Raw genomic sequence first — 17,783 nt, 5'->3', positions numbered from 1 at the left:
CCAACACGGCTTTTATATTTCTGCCCTGCAATGAAAAGATTCCCAAATGCTACAGGCCATATTTACTAAGTGCTATTTCCACGAGACACCTTCCATGCTGGACACCTCCTCACTCTCTCCCACATACACCTCCTCACTCTCTCCCACATACACCTCCTCACTCTCTCCCACATACACCTCCTCACTCTCTCCCACATACACCGCCTCACTCTCTCCCACATACACCTCCTCACTCTCTCCCTCTCCCACATACACCGCCTCTCCCTCTTCCTCTCCCACATACACCGCCTCACTCTCTCCCACATACACCTCCTCACTCTCTCCCACATACACCTCCTCACTCTCTCCCACATACACCTCCTCACTCTCTACCTCTCCCACATACACCGCCTCGCCCTCTCCCTCTCCCACATACACCGCCTCGCCCTCTCCCTCTCCCACATACACCGCCTCACTCTCTCCCACATACACCTCCTCACTCTCTCCCACATACACCTCCTCCCTCTCTCCCACATACACCTCCTCACTCTCTCCCACATACACCTCCTCACTCTCTCTCACATACACCGCCTCACTCTCTCCCACATACACCTCCTCACTCTCTCCCACATACACCTCCTCACTCTCTCCCACATACACCTCCTCACTCTCTCCCACATACACCTCCTCACTCTCTCCCACATACACCGCCTCACTCTCTCCCTCTCTCACACACACCACCTCACTCTCTCCCTCTCACACACACCTCTTCACTCTCTCCTCTCTCCTACACACCTCCTCGCTCTCTCCCACATACACTGCCTCACTCTCTCCCACATACACCACCTCGCCCTCTCCCACATACACCGCCTCACCCTCTCCCTCTCCCACATACACCGCCTCGCCCTCTCCCACATACACCGCCTAGCCCTCTACCACATACACCGCCTCACCCTCTCCTTCTCCCACATACACCGCCTCGCCCTCTCCCACATACACCGCCTCGCCCTCTCCCTCTCCCACATACACCTCCTCACTCTCTCCCACATATACCTCCTCACTCTCTGCACATACACCTCCTCACTCTCTGCCACATACACCTCCTCACTCTCTCCCACATACACCTCCTCACTCTCTCCCACATACACCTCCTCACTCTCTCCCACATACACCTCCTCACTCTCTCCCACATACACCTCCTCACTCTCTCCCACATACACCGCCTCACTCTCTCCCACATACACCTCTTCACTCTCTCCCACATACACCTCCTCACTCTCTCCCACATACACCTCCTCACACTCTCCCACATACACCGCCTCACTCTCTCCCTCTCTCACTCACACCTCCTCGCTCTCTCCCACATACACCACCTCACTCTCTCCCTCTCACACACACCTCCTCACTCTCTCCTCTCTCCTACACACCTCCTCGCTCTCTCCCACATACACCGCCTCACTCTCTCCCACATACACCACCTCGCCCTCTCCCTCTCCCACCGCCTCACCCTCTCCCTCTCCCACATACACCGCCTCGCCCTCTCCCTCTCCCACATACACCGCCTCGCCCTCTCCCACATACACCGCCTCTCCCTCTCCCACATACACCTCGTCGCCCTCTCCCTCTCCCACATACACCTCCTCGCCCTCTCCCACATACACCTCCTCACTCTCTCCTACACACCTCCTCTCTCTCCCTGCCTCTCTCCCACACACCTCCTCCCCCTCCCCTCTCTCTTCCCCTCACCCTCCCGCTCACTCGCCACCAGCTCACTCACTTAATTTCCCTCCTCTCTTGCTCAATTCCCCCATGTATCTCTCATTCTCACCCCTCCCTTCACCCCCACTCCCCCTTACCTTGAGGAGGATGCCTTTGGGGGTAGGGACAGTTTGGCATTATATGGCCCCACAGCCAAGGAAAGCTGGGGCCCTGGCAGCTGGACCTCAGAAGTTGGGCCAGGCCGAACTTCCAGCCCCACCGGAGCCACCGCGCCTGTCTCTCTCCCACCTATCAGCGGCCCTGGTCTTATATATCTACAACTCATAGGAGTTTACATTTTAACATGTACCACACACAAAGTTTGTCTTAAACACAGACTGAGTTATAAACTAAATTCATAGACATCAGAAGGACTTATCTGTACCCCATCTTTTCCAGTTCCAGTAACCCAGTATGTGAGTTACTTTTTTATTTTATTTACAACGCCGAGGTACCACTACTGTTTTTATTTCCGAGCTTGCAATTCCACTTTTTTTTTATTTTACAAAAATATGACATAGTTTTAGAAAGGCTCCTTGTTTTAATGTGTTCTTGAACTATATGAACACTGCATAAATCTGTCTAAATGAAGGTTAACAGGGCACTGCCTTAAGGTTTAATACATAGAGAATGTTCTTTAAGAGCATGCACAGCCCCCGCCACTAATTCAAGCCGCTTCCACCACGGGAGACAGTGCACTATAAGAAGCTGGATTCACTAATCCGGGCAGGACGTGCAGGGACAGTGCAAGCACTAGGCAACAAGCGTTCCCTTACAGTGGCGCATTGTGCTGGTGAGGGTGATGGCGACAGAAGCGAGGGAAGCAGGGGGGAGGTGATGGGGAGAAGCGACGTGGGGGAGAGGTTGAGGGGGGGGAGAAGATGAGGGGCAGAGGTGGGGTTGAGGATATGGGGGCGAGAGGATGAGGGCGGAGAGGATGAGGGGGGAGAGAGGATAAAGGGGGAGGTGGAGGAGAGGGTGAGGATGAGGGGGAGAGAGAGAGAATGAGGGGGATTGAGAGAATGAGGGGGGAGGTGGGGAAGAGTAAGATGGGGAGAGTGAGGGGTGGGGAAGAGAGTATAGGTGAGGAGAGAGCAAGAGGAAGGGGTTAGAGAGAGTGGATGAGGGGTGGGAGAGAGAATGGGTGAGGGGTGGGAGAGAGAATGGGTGAGGGGTGGGAAAGAGAGAATGGGTGAGGGGTGGGAGAGAGAGAATGGGTGAGGGGTGGGAGAGAGAGAATGGGTGGCGGGTGGGAGAGAGAAAATGGGTGAGGGGTGGGAGAGAGAGAATGGGTGAGGGGTGGGAGAGAGAGAATGGAGGGAGGGTGATTTTTCCCCCCAAAAAAGTTCATTCTCTGGGGAGGGGCACAAGGTTGAAGCCTCATCTAGGGGCACCAAATACACTTATACGGCCCTGAGAGCGAGTGCCTGCAGTACCTACAGCTTTCCTTCCGAAGCAATTACAAAGATGCCTTGCAGAACACAGAATGAACCTGAACATAACGAGTGCTCTTTAGTTGATACTTTGAGACCTGTGTACGCACAAACATAATCTTTGTAAAAAAAATTGCATCAAGGTTGTAGCGCTAAAAAGTATTCAAAACACTAATAAAATGAGCGTGGTACATACGGTATGAAGGTCCTTATGTGACTTCTTCTATACTGTATGACGCATCGTTTGTTGTCTGAAATGATGTGTGACACATTGCGTAGTATTCAATACATTGATACAATTTACATTAAAACATTTTAGAACTAATATTAGTCAAAATCTAATATTAGTTTAATATATTGTATATAAATACAGTACTGTGAAAATAATACATTTTGTTAACGTTCTGAAAAATACCGTATTAAAACATTGCGTCCAAAAAAATATATAGTTGATACGTAGCAACTTCACGCCCTTCCCGGCTGCAAAACTGGGCAAAGTCCGTGCAAAAGGATTGCACAAGATTTATCAAAGGAAAAGCTCCCGTATCTCTCAGTGGGAAGCCTTTTCTTTGATGAATATGGCTCGGTTTTTTGCACTCTTGCAGCCGGCAGACTTTAGTAAAGAGAGCTTTTTTGATCTGCGCTAGCAATAAGCCTCGTTTTGTGCTAGGATTAACGCCAGGTTCAACTCGGCGTACAATTTTGACGGCGTACAAACACAGATTTGGAACGCATATTTACATGTATTTCACTCCGTCCCACTTACCTCCGGGCGGGTTTAGCAAACCTGTTTGCTCTATAAATAAAAACACTTTTGTACACTTAAAAAACACAGAGATGCACACACTCAATGTATTTTGTCGGTTTCTTACATGAATTTAACACCAAAATGTACATTTCCAATGCTTAGTACCCAGGCCGCTATTTTCTCCACTGGGAGATTGCTACACTTGAGAAACATCTGGGTGCATGTGTATCAAGGCAAAAGATTGTAAGCTCTTTGGGGCAGGACTCCTTCTCTAATGTTACTTTTATGTCTGAAACACTTATTCCCACTATGTGTTATATTATTTTGTGACGTGCATTACTGCTGGGAAGCGCTATGTACATGGATGGCGCTATATAAATAAGGAAATACATACATACATACAAAAGCAGAACAATTGGGGGCAAAAAAATGGTACCATATGTATCAAAGAAAAAAAATCATATTGAAACCAACAGGTTTTTATTTCTTTTGATATATCTGGTACCATTTTTTTGTCCCAGGCTTGCAGTACTTTTGCCTTTATACACATGCCTCCCTGTGTCTAGCAAGAAGTCCCAATAGGCTCCAAAGTACCATGGATAATACATACTTCTTTTTAGGGATGAGTGCCTGCTTTACTGTATTCTCAATGATAATTGGGTACAGCATACATAACCTGAACCATAATACTCTTCTGGATGTGTGTGTATCCCTTTAAACAGATCAGTGGGGGAAAGCACGGGAAATCCAGGTTATTCCTGGAAATTCAGGTAAGGCGTTAAGTCTTCGCTTGTCTCCTCTGAACTGGTGGAAACGTTGTCCCTGCCTTCCAGCAGAGCAACAATGTTGTGTTTTCTATTCTTGACCGCTAGCTGCATGGGAGTGCGGTTACTGCAGTCCTCTATGTCCAGCCTAGCATTTGCCAGCAGCAGAGTTTTTACGATGGCTGCGTTGTCATTTAAGATTGCCAGGTGCAAGGGACTATAGCCAAACATGTTCTTTACATCCACGTCTGCTTTGTGTTCAATAAGGTTGATTGTGCTGCAGAAAGCGCCTCTTTGGATTGCAAGGTGCAACGGAGTCCAGCCTGACACCTCGGCAATGTTGGGGTCCGCCCCGAATCCCAGAAGTTGCGAAACTACAGGATCCTCATTGTAACGAACAGCTAAATGGAGTGGTGTCCATTTCAAATCTCCTTCAGCATCCACTTGGGCCCCATTGTCAATGAGTAACTGAATGATCTCGGTGTGCCCTTTAAATGCAGCAAGGTGCAGAGGTGTCCAACCTCGAGAGGACTTCAGGTTGACATGGGCTCCATGCTTTATCAGTTGTTTGCAGATCATACTGTTACCCTTCACTGCTGCCATATGCAAAGGGCTGTACTGGCTCTGGTCAGCACTGTTCACATTAGCTCCCTTTTGTATCAGATGTTGCACCACTCTAAAGTAACCTCTATCCGCGGCAATGTGAAGAGCCGTCCTGTGACTCTTTTGCTTGCTGTCGGGATCAGCTCCTTGGCCGATCAGAAGCTTTACGAGTTTGTAGTGGCCAAAGTAAGAAGCCACGTGGAGTGCAGTTTTCCCATCCATCTCCTGACAATTTGGGTTAGTGTGGCGGGTAAAAAGGACACGGGCAACATTCTCAAAACCATTTTGGGAGGCCAGGTGTAGAGGCGTCCATCCATCATACTCCTTTGCATCCACATGAGCCGAATGGTCTAGCAGGAGCCTAGCGATTCTGTCATCCCCGTTTTGAGCTGCAAAGTGGAGAGGTGACCATTGGTCCTCGTCGCTCATGTTGACATCTGCTCCGTTCTCAATTAGGGCAGAACATATGCCTGGCAACCTCTTCTGCACGGCAAAGATGAGAGGAGTATATCCGTGGACTGTTTTGCTATTCACATTGGCGCTGAGGCTGAGAAAATACTGCACTTTCTCCAAATTTCCCTGGGCTGCCGCAAAGTGGAGTACAGTGCAATTATTCTCATCGACCCAGGAGACGTCTTCGTTACTGCCTTGGAATAGGTTGTCCAGGAAGCTTTCTGTGTCTAGGGATTCAAAGACAAATATACTTGGCATCAAAGCATTGGCACCAGCATAGATGCATTCTTCTCAACCATCAACTACAGTACTCATTCATTTCTTCACTCTCATCTCAATATCTTCTTGACCATTGTGGCAAACAGATACCCAAGTCCTAATTTTGACATGGCGGATTCCTATGCTTCCTCATATTAAGTTCCCTCATTCTACATGAAGGTTCGTTACCCCAACCGGAAGTCTAGTAGACTAGTAAATGACCCCCTTTGTTCTCAAGTTAGTACTCAAGTCTTTGAAACCAGGCTGCTAAACGGAGACAAGAAAAGTGCAAAATGATTGCACCAAAGTTAGCAGAGGAAAATCACTACGGGAGTTACAGTAAGTCTTCTAGTTACAAAACTGGAACAAAACCAGTGTAAAAACAATTGCACCAGATTTATAATGGAAATAATCCCATTTGTTTCAATGGGATTAGTTTCCTTTTAAAATAATACGGCCCTCTTTTTGGAGCTGGTTTTGCGGTGCAGCTGGGAGATGTAAATAAATGGACCCTAATTACTTTCAATGGGATTCCTTTCTTTTGACGAATGCAAAGCTGATTTTAGCACGGGTCTAAAGCCGGGGTACATTAGTAAATATACCCTTTAATAATAGGCCCTCTTAAATAAACGTCTACATACTTTGGTTGTTATGGTAGATATGATTATCTAGATTTAGCTATGTCTTTCACCAATGTTTTGCCATAACTGAAAATTCTTAGTGTCAAATTCTTGGTCTGCATAGAATGGGAAACCTGGTGCAAATATGGGGCACAACAATTGCACCGTATACATCAAATAAAAAGCAGTCCTACTGATTTTATTGGATATTTGTCTTTCTTTAATACATCTGGTGCTGTATTTTTGCTCCAAAATTGCCCTGCATGTAATACCTGGGGGCATATAGTATGTATCAAGCAAAATAGGTGTAAGTCCAGCAACAAATACCATATACAAATCCCATTGAAATCAGTAGGATTATTTCTTTATCTAGAGTAGTTTGTTTTGCCCCAGAATTGCACCAATTTTGCTTTATTTCATGGTCCCCATAAGGGTAGATCCTCAGAAGTCCGTTAAATTCTTAGCGATACGTTAATTAGCAGGGATCTTCTAAGGTCACTAACGATGCGCTAAGCGCTGATTTCAGCCGTAACGACCCTAGCGTTTCTATAACGGATGTTAGCGCTAGTGATATGTATAGGAGGCGTTCCCTGTAACAGCGCCGATCCCCAGAGCGCCATTATAACTACCGCAGGGATTTAATGTTAGTTTGGTCAGCGCTAAAGGTGGTGTTACTCACAGCCAGACCCTGATATAGGGCTGTTACAGGCTCTGGGTAAGTGTAAGGCCACAGTTAGGTATAATATAACTATCATATTGTTATTTACAGGGACCTTTCCCTCTCCTGTCTTCTCCCTTTCTACTTTAATTAAACACCTACTCAGGGCCTCGATGGGAGTAACGCCGCCTTTAGGTGAGGCAGGCGTAACTCCATGTTATGTGACGCCAACGCCAGGCAGCGCTAACTTCACATGGTGTTAAGCGGACATTGTTTTTAGATATATTTAGCTTTGTGGATACTCGTTAAACCCAGGGAAAGTAACGGACGAGGCCTATTTAAGTAACGTCACGTTAACAGGCCAGAGTTGATGGACTTCTGCGGAAGTGCCCCATATACCCCCTTGGTCGTTTCACATTTCAAGTGCACCATGTGAAAACATCCTTACAATAGCAGTGCGGGGTCACAATGTTATCTGCTGGAATAATAAGCGTATTGAAGACAGACTTACCGCTACTATTTGGGCCAAAAGAAGATGTTTGCTGGCTGCCCTGTGATTTGTGAGATGAAAGATAGAGTAAATATTTAGGATCATGCAACTAAAATAAACCATTTCAAGTGCACTCTGTATTCATACCGGCAAAAAAACAACCATGTAGGGTTATTCCCACCCAATCCTTATTTCTCAGAAACAAGCACACTGAATTAGACGTAACCAACTACTTTCTTTTCCCGTTATCTGGATTTGCAGGCAGGGCCAGGCACCCTAGTGATTCAGACTCAAAGGGTTAACGCAGGAATGCTCAACTCCGGGCCTCCAGGGCCAGAAACAGGTCAGGTTTAAAGGATATCCCAGCTTTAGCGCAGGTGGCTCAATCAGAGGCTCAGTCTAAGACTGAGCCTCTGATTAAACCACCTGTGCTGAAGCAAGGACTGATTGAGCCACATGTGCTGAAGCAGGGACTGATAGAGCCACCTATGCTGAAGCAGGGACTGATAGAGCCACCTATGCTGAAGCAGGGACTGATTGAGCTACCTGTGCTGAAGCAGGGATATCCTGAAAACTTGACCTGTTGGTGGCCCTTGAGGACTGGAGTTGAGAACCCCGGGGGTAATGGGCCAACATGAAAATTCCTCACAGATTAAATGATCATGTGCGGCGCTCTCCAAAGCTCATAAGTCTTTTCATCAAGTGTGCAGGTTGTTTTGAAATCTCACACGTCTCTGCAGAGACTTAGGGCCGTTCTATAGTGCCGGGGCATGCTACTCCATGCGCGCGCGCGGCAGTTATAGATGGCTGAGGTTAGTCAGCCCTTCTATACAAGGGCCGCGCGCGCGCACGGCAGGGAGCAGGGAGCCGACAGACAGCGGCGAAGACAGGGAAAATCATCTTTTCGCTGAATGTGTGTGTGTGTGTGTGTGTGTGTGTGTGTGTGTGTGTGTGTGTGTGTGTGTGTGTGTGTGTGTGTGTGTGTGTGTGTGTGTGTGTGTGTGTCTGCACAAATTTAATAAATAAATATTTTAGTTTTACCAATTTTTTTTTTAATAAATAATAAATTACACATACATACACACACACACACACACACACATTGTACCTTCACAGCTCTCACAATATACTTACAAAAAGCATGCAGCACGTGCCCGTCCCTTTGAACAGGCACACGCGCATGGCCGCACTTACTATATGACAGCCCTTAAGAGTCCGGCGAAGGTTTTGAAACCTCTATACATATTCATTTTATTTGTGGAAATCTCTCATGTTGGTCACAAGGTAACCACGCCTACAGCTGATCTAGAGCAGAAGTGGAAAGAGCCCCAACGTGTACCTGTCCCCCCTATTACTCACATCCTTACTGTCGTCAAGGATTATCATAGAAGACGACTTGAGATTGTCTTGTTCAACGCTGGATGAATTCGCTCCCGCGTCTGGCAAAGGGCTTTGTACTAAACACAGTAACATGTTGGTTTCAACAATGAGATCTAAAAACAGAAAGCAGTGCTCAATTCCCAGGGTTGGGCAATGGAATGAGGAAGTAGGGGTTAATATTAGTGATAGAAGAGGCACATAGCAGTGTGTGTTTGTAATATAAATATTTGTATTCCCTATTACAGAGTTTGTAAGCAGCATAATCAATAAATAAATCTCGTTGCCGGGACAGCATGAACCGAACAGTTTGTTGTCTCCTGGGTTCTCGGGTTCGGCACATTGCGGATCGGTTCAACAGATTGTTGGGAGAAGCTGGGACTGACCCGGTGGTCTTGGTACATGTTGGCACTACAACAAAGCTGAAGAAAGATGGGAGGGTCCTAAAAGAATATTTCAGGAATCAAGTTTACGGCAAGGACATCCCAGGAAGAGATGGGGGAATATTTTTGGTGAATTTGGATCCGCAGTGGCTCGGCCGGTTCCTTTGGTCCGTGGATTTCGACGGATCAATTTCAAAAAGGGCGATTCGCATTTTGCGGATTTTTTATTATTATTACCGCGGATTAAGCAAACCGTTCGTGGATTTTTACGACTGCCAACGATTGCAGAATTCGCGGATTGGGTTCTACAAATCCGTCAACAGATTTTATCCAATTGTGCCTATTGATGAATCCGCCCGGATTGAAACCGACCAAATCCGTTTTGAGATTTTACACCGCAAATTGAATTTTGGGGGTAAAATCCGCAAAACAGATTTGGCCTGATTACTCCAAGGTAGTAATTTCAGAAATACTACCAGTGCCATGCGCTACGCCAGAGAGACAGTTGGAGCCTAGGGAAGTTACTGCATGGCTAAGCAAGTGGTGTAGGAAGGAGACTCCCCTCGCGGTCACACGCCAATGACGTCACCCTCGGCATTGTAATGGCACGGGCTGGTATGTATAAAAATGCATGATGTTTGTTGCACCTTACACCTTGATAAAGTGCTCCGTCACGAAACGCGTAGGTGCGTTTCATGCTGTCCATCTGTTGCTGAGCTTGCAATAAACTGATCTGCTTATTTTGAGTTGCCCTGGATTTTTTTCAATTTTATCCCATGTTTGGCTGTCATTTGGCTGTGCTCTGCTACCGACTACACTTTTGGAAGAGGGGTTTGGGTTTTAGAGCACTGGGATTCCTTTCTGAGTGGTCCTTTATTGTAAGGATGGATTGCACCTCAACAAAAAAGGATCTTCTCTGATAACGGGGGACGATGATTACAAGGATGGACAATTACTGTAGTAACACCATTCTGGTGAGAGGGAGAGAATTCAAAGGAAGACAGGTACATCTGAATATTATCAGCATAGAGGTAGTAGTGAAAGCCAAATGACTATTAGCTTGCCCAGGGTGCAAGCAAAGAAAACACTGAAGGAGCATTTAAATATATAGCAAGAGAACCAGGAGAGTGTCACAAAGGCCAATAGAATATAGTGTATGGAGTAGGAGAGAGCATGGACGATAGTATCAAAGACAGCAGAGAGTTTAGTACAGTACGATGAATGAAGAAAATGAAGGAAAGCTGTCCCCGGGATTTGGCCTTGAGGAGATCATTGACAACTATTGTGTACCAAGACCACCAGAATCCAGATTGAAGTGTGACAATGAGGGAGTTAGAGAAAAGAAAGATATCTACGTGTGCCCAGATTAATTACGTGCTGCTATCCTATAATGTTTTTGGGTAAAACAGCAGGAACGATTTTTTGCCCACGAATCGCACAACCTTTGTCATGACACATACTGTACAGTAGGTCTCAACATGGAAAAAGCCAGGAAAAGAATGAGGGGTGAATTGTATTCTAGAACATTCTACTGCGGTGAAGAAATATTTAAAGGTGCAGCTCCCCCAATACGACCTTTTCTGAAAGTGGGGTCCATGTCATGCCCTTTAAAGTCGATTACAAATCAGATTTACATTTTTTTTTTTACTGCTTATGATTTTGTTTTATTCTTATTTCAAAAGGTCAAAACACCAAGCCGGCAAACGTGTGACACGGCAACGGCTGCTGTAAATTCTCTCTTTGTAAAAAAAAATGATTCCCAAGGTTGTGACCGGGGAACCTCCGATGCTGAAACACACACGTTTCAGTTCCAGAGACCAAACGCTTTCCAAGATACGTACCAGTGTAGTCACTGGCTATAAGGCTCCCTCCGGGGGAAAGAAAATGTCCCCCAAATCTCACACGTTCCATGATCAAATAGAAATCCACAACATCCTCTATTGTGGATTCCTACTAGACGAGCCATTTAAATCTCCTTGAGAAACCAAGCGGTAACACCAGTAACTTCCTTGGTAAGTATCACCGGGCAGCGGGGTGGTCGCCGGAGCGGAAAATAACGCAGTTCACAGAACCCCCTGTTTCCAATCCTATTAAAAATAATATATCACATTTCAGCGGGATTGCGACTTCCATTTAAGTTTCGGGCTCATTTTGTTAGAATACAATGTTTAAACACTGTTTAAAAGAAATCAGCGAGCAGGGAAAATACAAATGAATTGGAAGTGAACATCCTACTACCGTACAGTGTAGGGAAGAAATCGTGACATCAAAAACATGCAGAGGGAACTGCCCCTTTAAACCTGCCTTGTGCCTATTGTAGGGCTGTGTTAAGATAAGAGAGGCAGAAATGAACCTGCAAAGTTCGGCCTCTTTTGGGGGTTCTGATTCCAGCATCTCTGCATCAAATCAATCAGCTGGTGACATTCCACTGGACGCTCCTCACTAATGTCTTCCAGAGAAGGTCGTTTGCCAGATGCCACGTTAACAATAACACTCATCATGCTGGTACCTGTAAAGAAAGCTGGAGTCATTACTTAACCGGGAGCTGGGATGGGTTCTGGCTGGTGTACTATTATACCCAACAAGCTGATATACCAGGAATCCTTATACAGATGTAACAGGCGTTATTGCAGCTGCTGGTGCTTGCCACGGTAGCCCATACCCTACCAGTGGGAGTAATAACGGCTGCTCCATCTGTACGTTGTTAGACTTTACAATGGACTAACGTAGAATTTTATGTGGGGAGCCGGTGTAGATGACAACGCACTGTTGATTACGTTTGTTTGCGGAGCTCTCTCTTGGTCTCATTGGCGTACATGCCAGCTACTCAGGTCAACAGGGTTATAATGATCATTACCAGCCTTACTGTTATTATACCAGAGTTACTCACAAACCAGCAAATGGGAATACAAAACCAGGACAGTGTTGACCTGGAGTTAGTTGGAATGGTTTGGAAAGGTGTGGAATGGTGTGGAATGGTTTAAAATGGTGTGGAATGGTGTGGAATGGTATGAAAAGGTGTGGAATAGTGTGGAATGGTATAGAATGGTGTGGAATGGTTTAGAATGGTGTGGAATGGTTTAGAATGGTGTGGAATGGTGTGGAAAGGTTTGCGCAATAAATACCATGGTATATTTACTCACTGTTTATTCTTCTTATCGGATTAATTGTGTCCTTTCTCACTACAGTATTAACTACAGGACATCTTTCTCATATATCTATTTATCCTACATAGCAATAGCACTATTGTTTTAAGTCATGGACTCTCTCTCTCTCGCTCTCTCTCTCTCTTTCCACCTCCTCTCTGGTTTCCTCCGTAATACCTTCCTTTGTTTGAATCAACCAGAGGCAATTACAATCCTTGTATTACATGCAATCCTATAGCATGACATGAAGAGGGAATGAATGTGACGAGACCAATAACTATCAATTAATTCTCATATTGTATGTACAGCAATGTATGTCAGTAACATACAGTGATATGTCACTGGGGTATTATAAGTGACACAGCTCATTTGCATGTCATTACCCAGAATCCCTGGCTGCAGTGGAAGCACTGCATGCTGAGAGAGAATGGGGAAAGGCAGGGTTGCAGACCTGTCTGAAACGTGCAAATGTGCTCACAAGTGATATTTTTATTTACTACAGTATTATCATAATGTATCTCTATACTATTTATGTATACCTATATCTAAGTATGTAACATGCATCTGTACCATGTACAATGCACCTCTATCTACACTATTTAGAACAGGGGTGGCCAATCCGTGGCCCTTCAGTGCTTCAAGTGCAGCCTCTAAATCGAGCGAGTGTTGGAAGAAAAAGGCATACTGTACATGAGCTTAAAATCAACAAGAGCTCCGGGGCTCCCACCGCAGACAGTGCAGAGGGGTCATAGAGATGGAAGAGGAGAAGCCAGAGTGCCACTAGCAAATCTCCTCTTCTGAGCTCCTGCGAACCAACGACCCCTGCAGCACAGGGTAAAGGGAATGTACACCCTGCCTACTGAGAGCTCCACGTGGTGCTAGGTGTGGAGCTGGACAGCAAGGTAGGGACAATCACCCCACTGCCCCCCTTGTATCCCACTGCCTTCCCTTTGCCCCCTGTCTCCCATTTGTCACCCAGATGCCCCCGTTTCCCCTGTTATCCCCTTGTTCCCACTGCCCCCATGACCCACTTGTCCTCAACTGCCATCCATCAACCCAACTGCCTTATTAATCCACCTTTACCATGTCACCCCAACTGCCACCCCCGTCACCCCAACTGCCTCCCCCATCACCCAAACAGCCACCCATGTCACCCCAACTGCCTCCCTCCCCCTCCACGTGTCACCCCCTCTTCCCCCCTCCCACTTGTATTCTGTGTCTGTATATAGTACCGTCAGGTTATACTCTGCACTATACACCAACACAGAGTATAACCTGACGGCACTGACATGGCCAGGTTATGCTCTGTGTCTGTGTATACAGCTATTCATATGATTTTTTTTTTATTATGACCCTTTGACAATGACACTGGTAAATGTTGGCTCTATCCCCCAGTTAGGTTGGCCGCCCCTGATATAAAGTAATGTATGCTCATTTAATGTAACCATGTTTCCATGGGAGTATGATGTGATCAAGGAGTGGGTGAGGAGAAGTTTTTGGGGAGACTGCTGTAGGTGACTGCATGGGAAAGTAATGGGCAGAGTCAAGGACTTTAAACACACCCCAAAACTTCAGGTTCCAAACACAACAAGCACTAAACTTCCAAAAAGATTAAAACAAACCCCCCATTAATACAAAATAATAATACTACTGATTTTTAAAACTGAGTATAAAGGTATTTAATATATCACCGGTATTGTTGAATTGTTATCCTACATCTACATCTACTGTACCAAGAACACACAACAAAACTGTCCTGGGAAGTAGATATATAGAATTTTATATACTGCCACTGTCACATGAATATGTTCTAACAGATCCAATATGAACCTTCCAAGTGCTTTGATTGTACATAATAACTTTATGACTGCTGTAACCCAGTTTCCTCTCAGCTAGATACTACACTAGAGAATTCTGAATTCAACCGCGGAGACTTGAAATGCCAGATTTACCTGCGTATGGCTTTTTCTGCGTTAGCAGTTCCCAAATAACAATGGCAAAGCTGAAAGAAATGAAATCATAATAATATGAATACATTATTACTGCAACTACTGTACATAGCAGACTCCTGAAACTCGAACTTCTCAAGGAAGCTCAGAATGTCCAACTACAGTATATTAATGGCAAAAAGCAATCAATTGTGACGTTACACTGATAATTGTTATTAATTTTTTTTAAACGGGCTTCGTTCCATTCACAAAATCTGCTGCTGGCAAAATATATGCCACGGCTTTGTTGTGGATATAAAGAGATTACATATTTTGGTTTATTAAACTTTTTTCCGTACAGAGCACAATAAATCCTCTATGGAAACGAAATACTTGTTTATAAACATGTTTCTGGATGGGCCCAATAAAAATATCCAGATTTCCTACAAATCGCTTTAAAAACTTAATTTATGGGGTTGGTAATCTTACTCTAGGACTTCCACGTCAAAATCTAATAAAAAGAATCACGTAAATTGGAAATCAAAATAGGATTTCTGGTAGGAAAGCCGTTAAACCACACGATGTATCTTTAATGCTTCTCATTGTCCATACACGGTTACTTGGGTTAGGTCAGGCATGCACAAAGTTCTGACCATGCGCTCAGCTGCCTGCTCACCTCCTGGCTCGCGCCCTCCGGCGTAAAATGCCGTTGTGGGGTCACGTGATGTCACAGACCAGGTAAAAGAAGCTGCACAGGCCTTGCGCGGTCCCCCGTCATTTCATGGCGTGGGACCTCTGTAGCCACCTCGCCCCCCCCCCCCCTGGAGAATCTCACGCCCCCCCTCAAAGACTGAGCCACTGATTGTGCCACCTGTTCTGAATCAGGGATATCCTGAAAACCGGACCTGCTTAAGGGTCTTGAGGACTGGAGTTGAGAACCCTTGGATTAAAGAGTAAACCATGGTCTGGTCTGTCTGGTCTGGAAACATTGTGATTATATTTGTACTCTTGTCAATAAAGTGCACAAATCTTTTTTTGCAAAACCGACTTGGAAGTCTTCAATTTCCTCCGTGAGAACACGACTAAATCCTGATCCCGTTCTAGGAGAGCTGCCTTCAACCTATTCCCACTGGGAATTTTTTCTCTCCACCCATCATACTTCCTACCTGTAGACATCATATTTGGTCCCGGGAACGCGGCTGCTCTGTAGGAAGATCTCCGGCGGGATGTAGCTCAGCGTCCCTCTTAATGCCGACTTTTCGATATACTCCATGCGGGTGGAGTTTTCTTTCCATTTGGACAGTCCAAAGTCAGAAATCTGAAACCAAGTCCAATCACACTGATATAACAATATGTTTAAAAAACAAATGAATAACGTAATATACTGCTAATGTAATAGCCCCTCCTATGGAAAACCTCAGAGCTCTTTGTAGATTTAGACATATACATGCATACCCCGCATTAACATACGCAATGGGACTGGAGCATGTATGTAAAGCGAAAATGTACTTAAAGTGAAGCACTACCTTTTTCCCACTTATCGATGCAGGTACTGTACTGCAATCTTCACATAAGTACAGAACTGATGTAAATAACGCATGTTTAACAGGCTCTATAGTCTCCCCGATTGCGCACAGCTTCGGTACAGGTAGGGAGCCGGTATTGCTGTTCAGGACGTGCAGACAGGCGCATGCGTGAGCTGCCGTTTGCCTATTGAGCTAGATGTACTTACTCGCGAGTGTACTTAAAGTGAGTGTCCTTAAACCGGGGTATGCCTGTATATTCTATTTTTATATATCTACTATATATTTGTGAAAGTGTTCTATGTGTCCGTGTCTGTATGTGTCTCCCTGTGTCCCTCCCCGTGTCCCTAGCGGCAATCTCATTGGACCTTGGGCCAGGCCAATGAGATTGGTCCCTTGGTCCGCCCCCGCACACCTCTCATTGGCACACCACACACACACACACACACACACACACACACACACAGCTCTCCCCTCACCCCCCCCCCCCCCCCACACACACAGAGCACGCGGCTCTCCCCTCACCCGGCTCTCCCCTCACCCGGCTCTCTCCCTCACCCCCCCCCCCCCACACACACACAGAGCACGCGGCTCTCCCCTCACCCGGCGTTCTCACCCCTCACCCGGCGCTCTCCCTCACCCCCCCCCCCCACACAGAGCACGCGGCTCTCCCCTCACCCGGCGCTCTCCCTCACCCCCCCCCCCCCCCCACACACACACAGAGCACGCGGCTCTCCCCACACACAGGCCGCTACCCGTCCCCGCGGCCGCTCCTCCGGCTGTCTCCGCCTCTCCCCGCGAGAGGCACAGCACCTCCTCATCGGAGCGTCTCAGCCTCGCCGCGGAGGAGCCCGAGGTGGAGGAGGAGGAGGGTGGCCGTGTGCAAGGTGAGTACACGCAGGGGAATGGCTTATTTAACGCTTCCCTGACTCCCCCTGCCCTTTGCCCCCCCTGCCCTCCCTCCCAATGCCCTTTGCCCCCCCTGCCCTCCCTCCCAATGCCCTTTGCCCCCCCTGCCCTCCCTCCCAATGCCCTTTGCCCCCCCTTCCCTCCCTCCCAATGCCCTTTGCCCCCCCTGCCCTCCCTCCCCCTGACCCCCCTGCCCTTGCCCCCTGCCCTCCCTCCCCCTGCCCTTTGCCCCCTGCCCTCCCTCCCCCTGCCCTTTGCCCCCTGCCCTCCCTCTCCCTGCCCTCCCTCCCCCTGCCCTTTGCCCCCTGCCCTTCCTCCCCCTGAACCTTTGCCCCTGCCCTTTTCCCGCCTGCCCTCCCTCCCCCTGCCCTTTTCCCCTTTGCCCCCCTGCCCTTTGCCACCCTGCCCTTTGGCCTCTTGCCCCCCTTCCTCCCTGCCCTCTTGCCCCCCTCCCTGCCCTTTGCCCCCCTCCCTCCCTGCCCTCTTGCCCCCCCTGCCCTTTGCCGCCCTCCCTGCCCTCTTGCCCCCCCTGCCCTTTGCCCCCCTCCCTCCGTCCCTGCCCCCTGCCCTCCCTGCCCTCTTGCCCCTCCCTGACCTCTTGCCCCTCCCTGCCCTCTTGCCCCTCCCTGCCCTTAGCCCCCTGCCCCTCCCTGCCATTTGCCCCCCCGCCCCCTCCCTGCCCTTAGCCCCCCCGCCCCTCCCTGCCCTTAGCCCCCCTGCCCTTAGCCCCCCCGCCCCTCCCTGCCCTTAGCC

General features: G+C 47.5%; 1 protein-coding gene across 3 annotated transcripts in view; it reads right to left on the bottom strand.

Annotated features, from left to right (window-relative positions):
- Window positions 1–1,722: 1,722 nt before the first annotated feature.
- Window positions 1,723–17,783, bottom strand: part of ANKK1 (ankyrin repeat and kinase domain containing 1) — a 62,774-nt gene continuing 46,713 nt past the window's right edge. The window contains exons 3-8 of one of the 3 annotated variants that reach the window (XM_075604039.1): window positions 15,765–15,916; window positions 14,623–14,672; window positions 11,878–12,033; window positions 9,124–9,221; window positions 7,786–7,825; window positions 1,724–5,965 (exon numbers count right to left, since the gene is read on the bottom strand). In XM_075604039.1, the coding sequence (XP_075460154.1) occupies window positions 4,671–5,965; window positions 7,786–7,825; window positions 9,124–9,221; window positions 11,878–12,033; window positions 14,623–14,672; window positions 15,765–15,916 (1,791 nt within the window). In that variant the 3' untranslated portion in view covers window positions 1,724–4,670. Of the gene's footprint in view, window positions 5,966–7,785; window positions 7,826–9,123; window positions 9,258–11,877; window positions 12,034–14,622; window positions 14,673–15,764; window positions 15,917–17,783 lie in introns of all 3 variants that reach the window. The other 2 variants (XM_075604038.1, XM_075604040.1) reach the window with 2 other exon arrangements.

This window comes from Ascaphus truei, chromosome 6 (genome assembly GCF_040206685.1).
Source record: "Ascaphus truei isolate aAscTru1 chromosome 6, aAscTru1.hap1, whole genome shotgun sequence".
NCBI classification, from domain to species: domain Eukaryota; kingdom Metazoa; phylum Chordata; class Amphibia; order Anura; family Ascaphidae; genus Ascaphus; species Ascaphus truei.
This window is presented reverse-complemented; position numbering and strand designations above follow the sequence as displayed.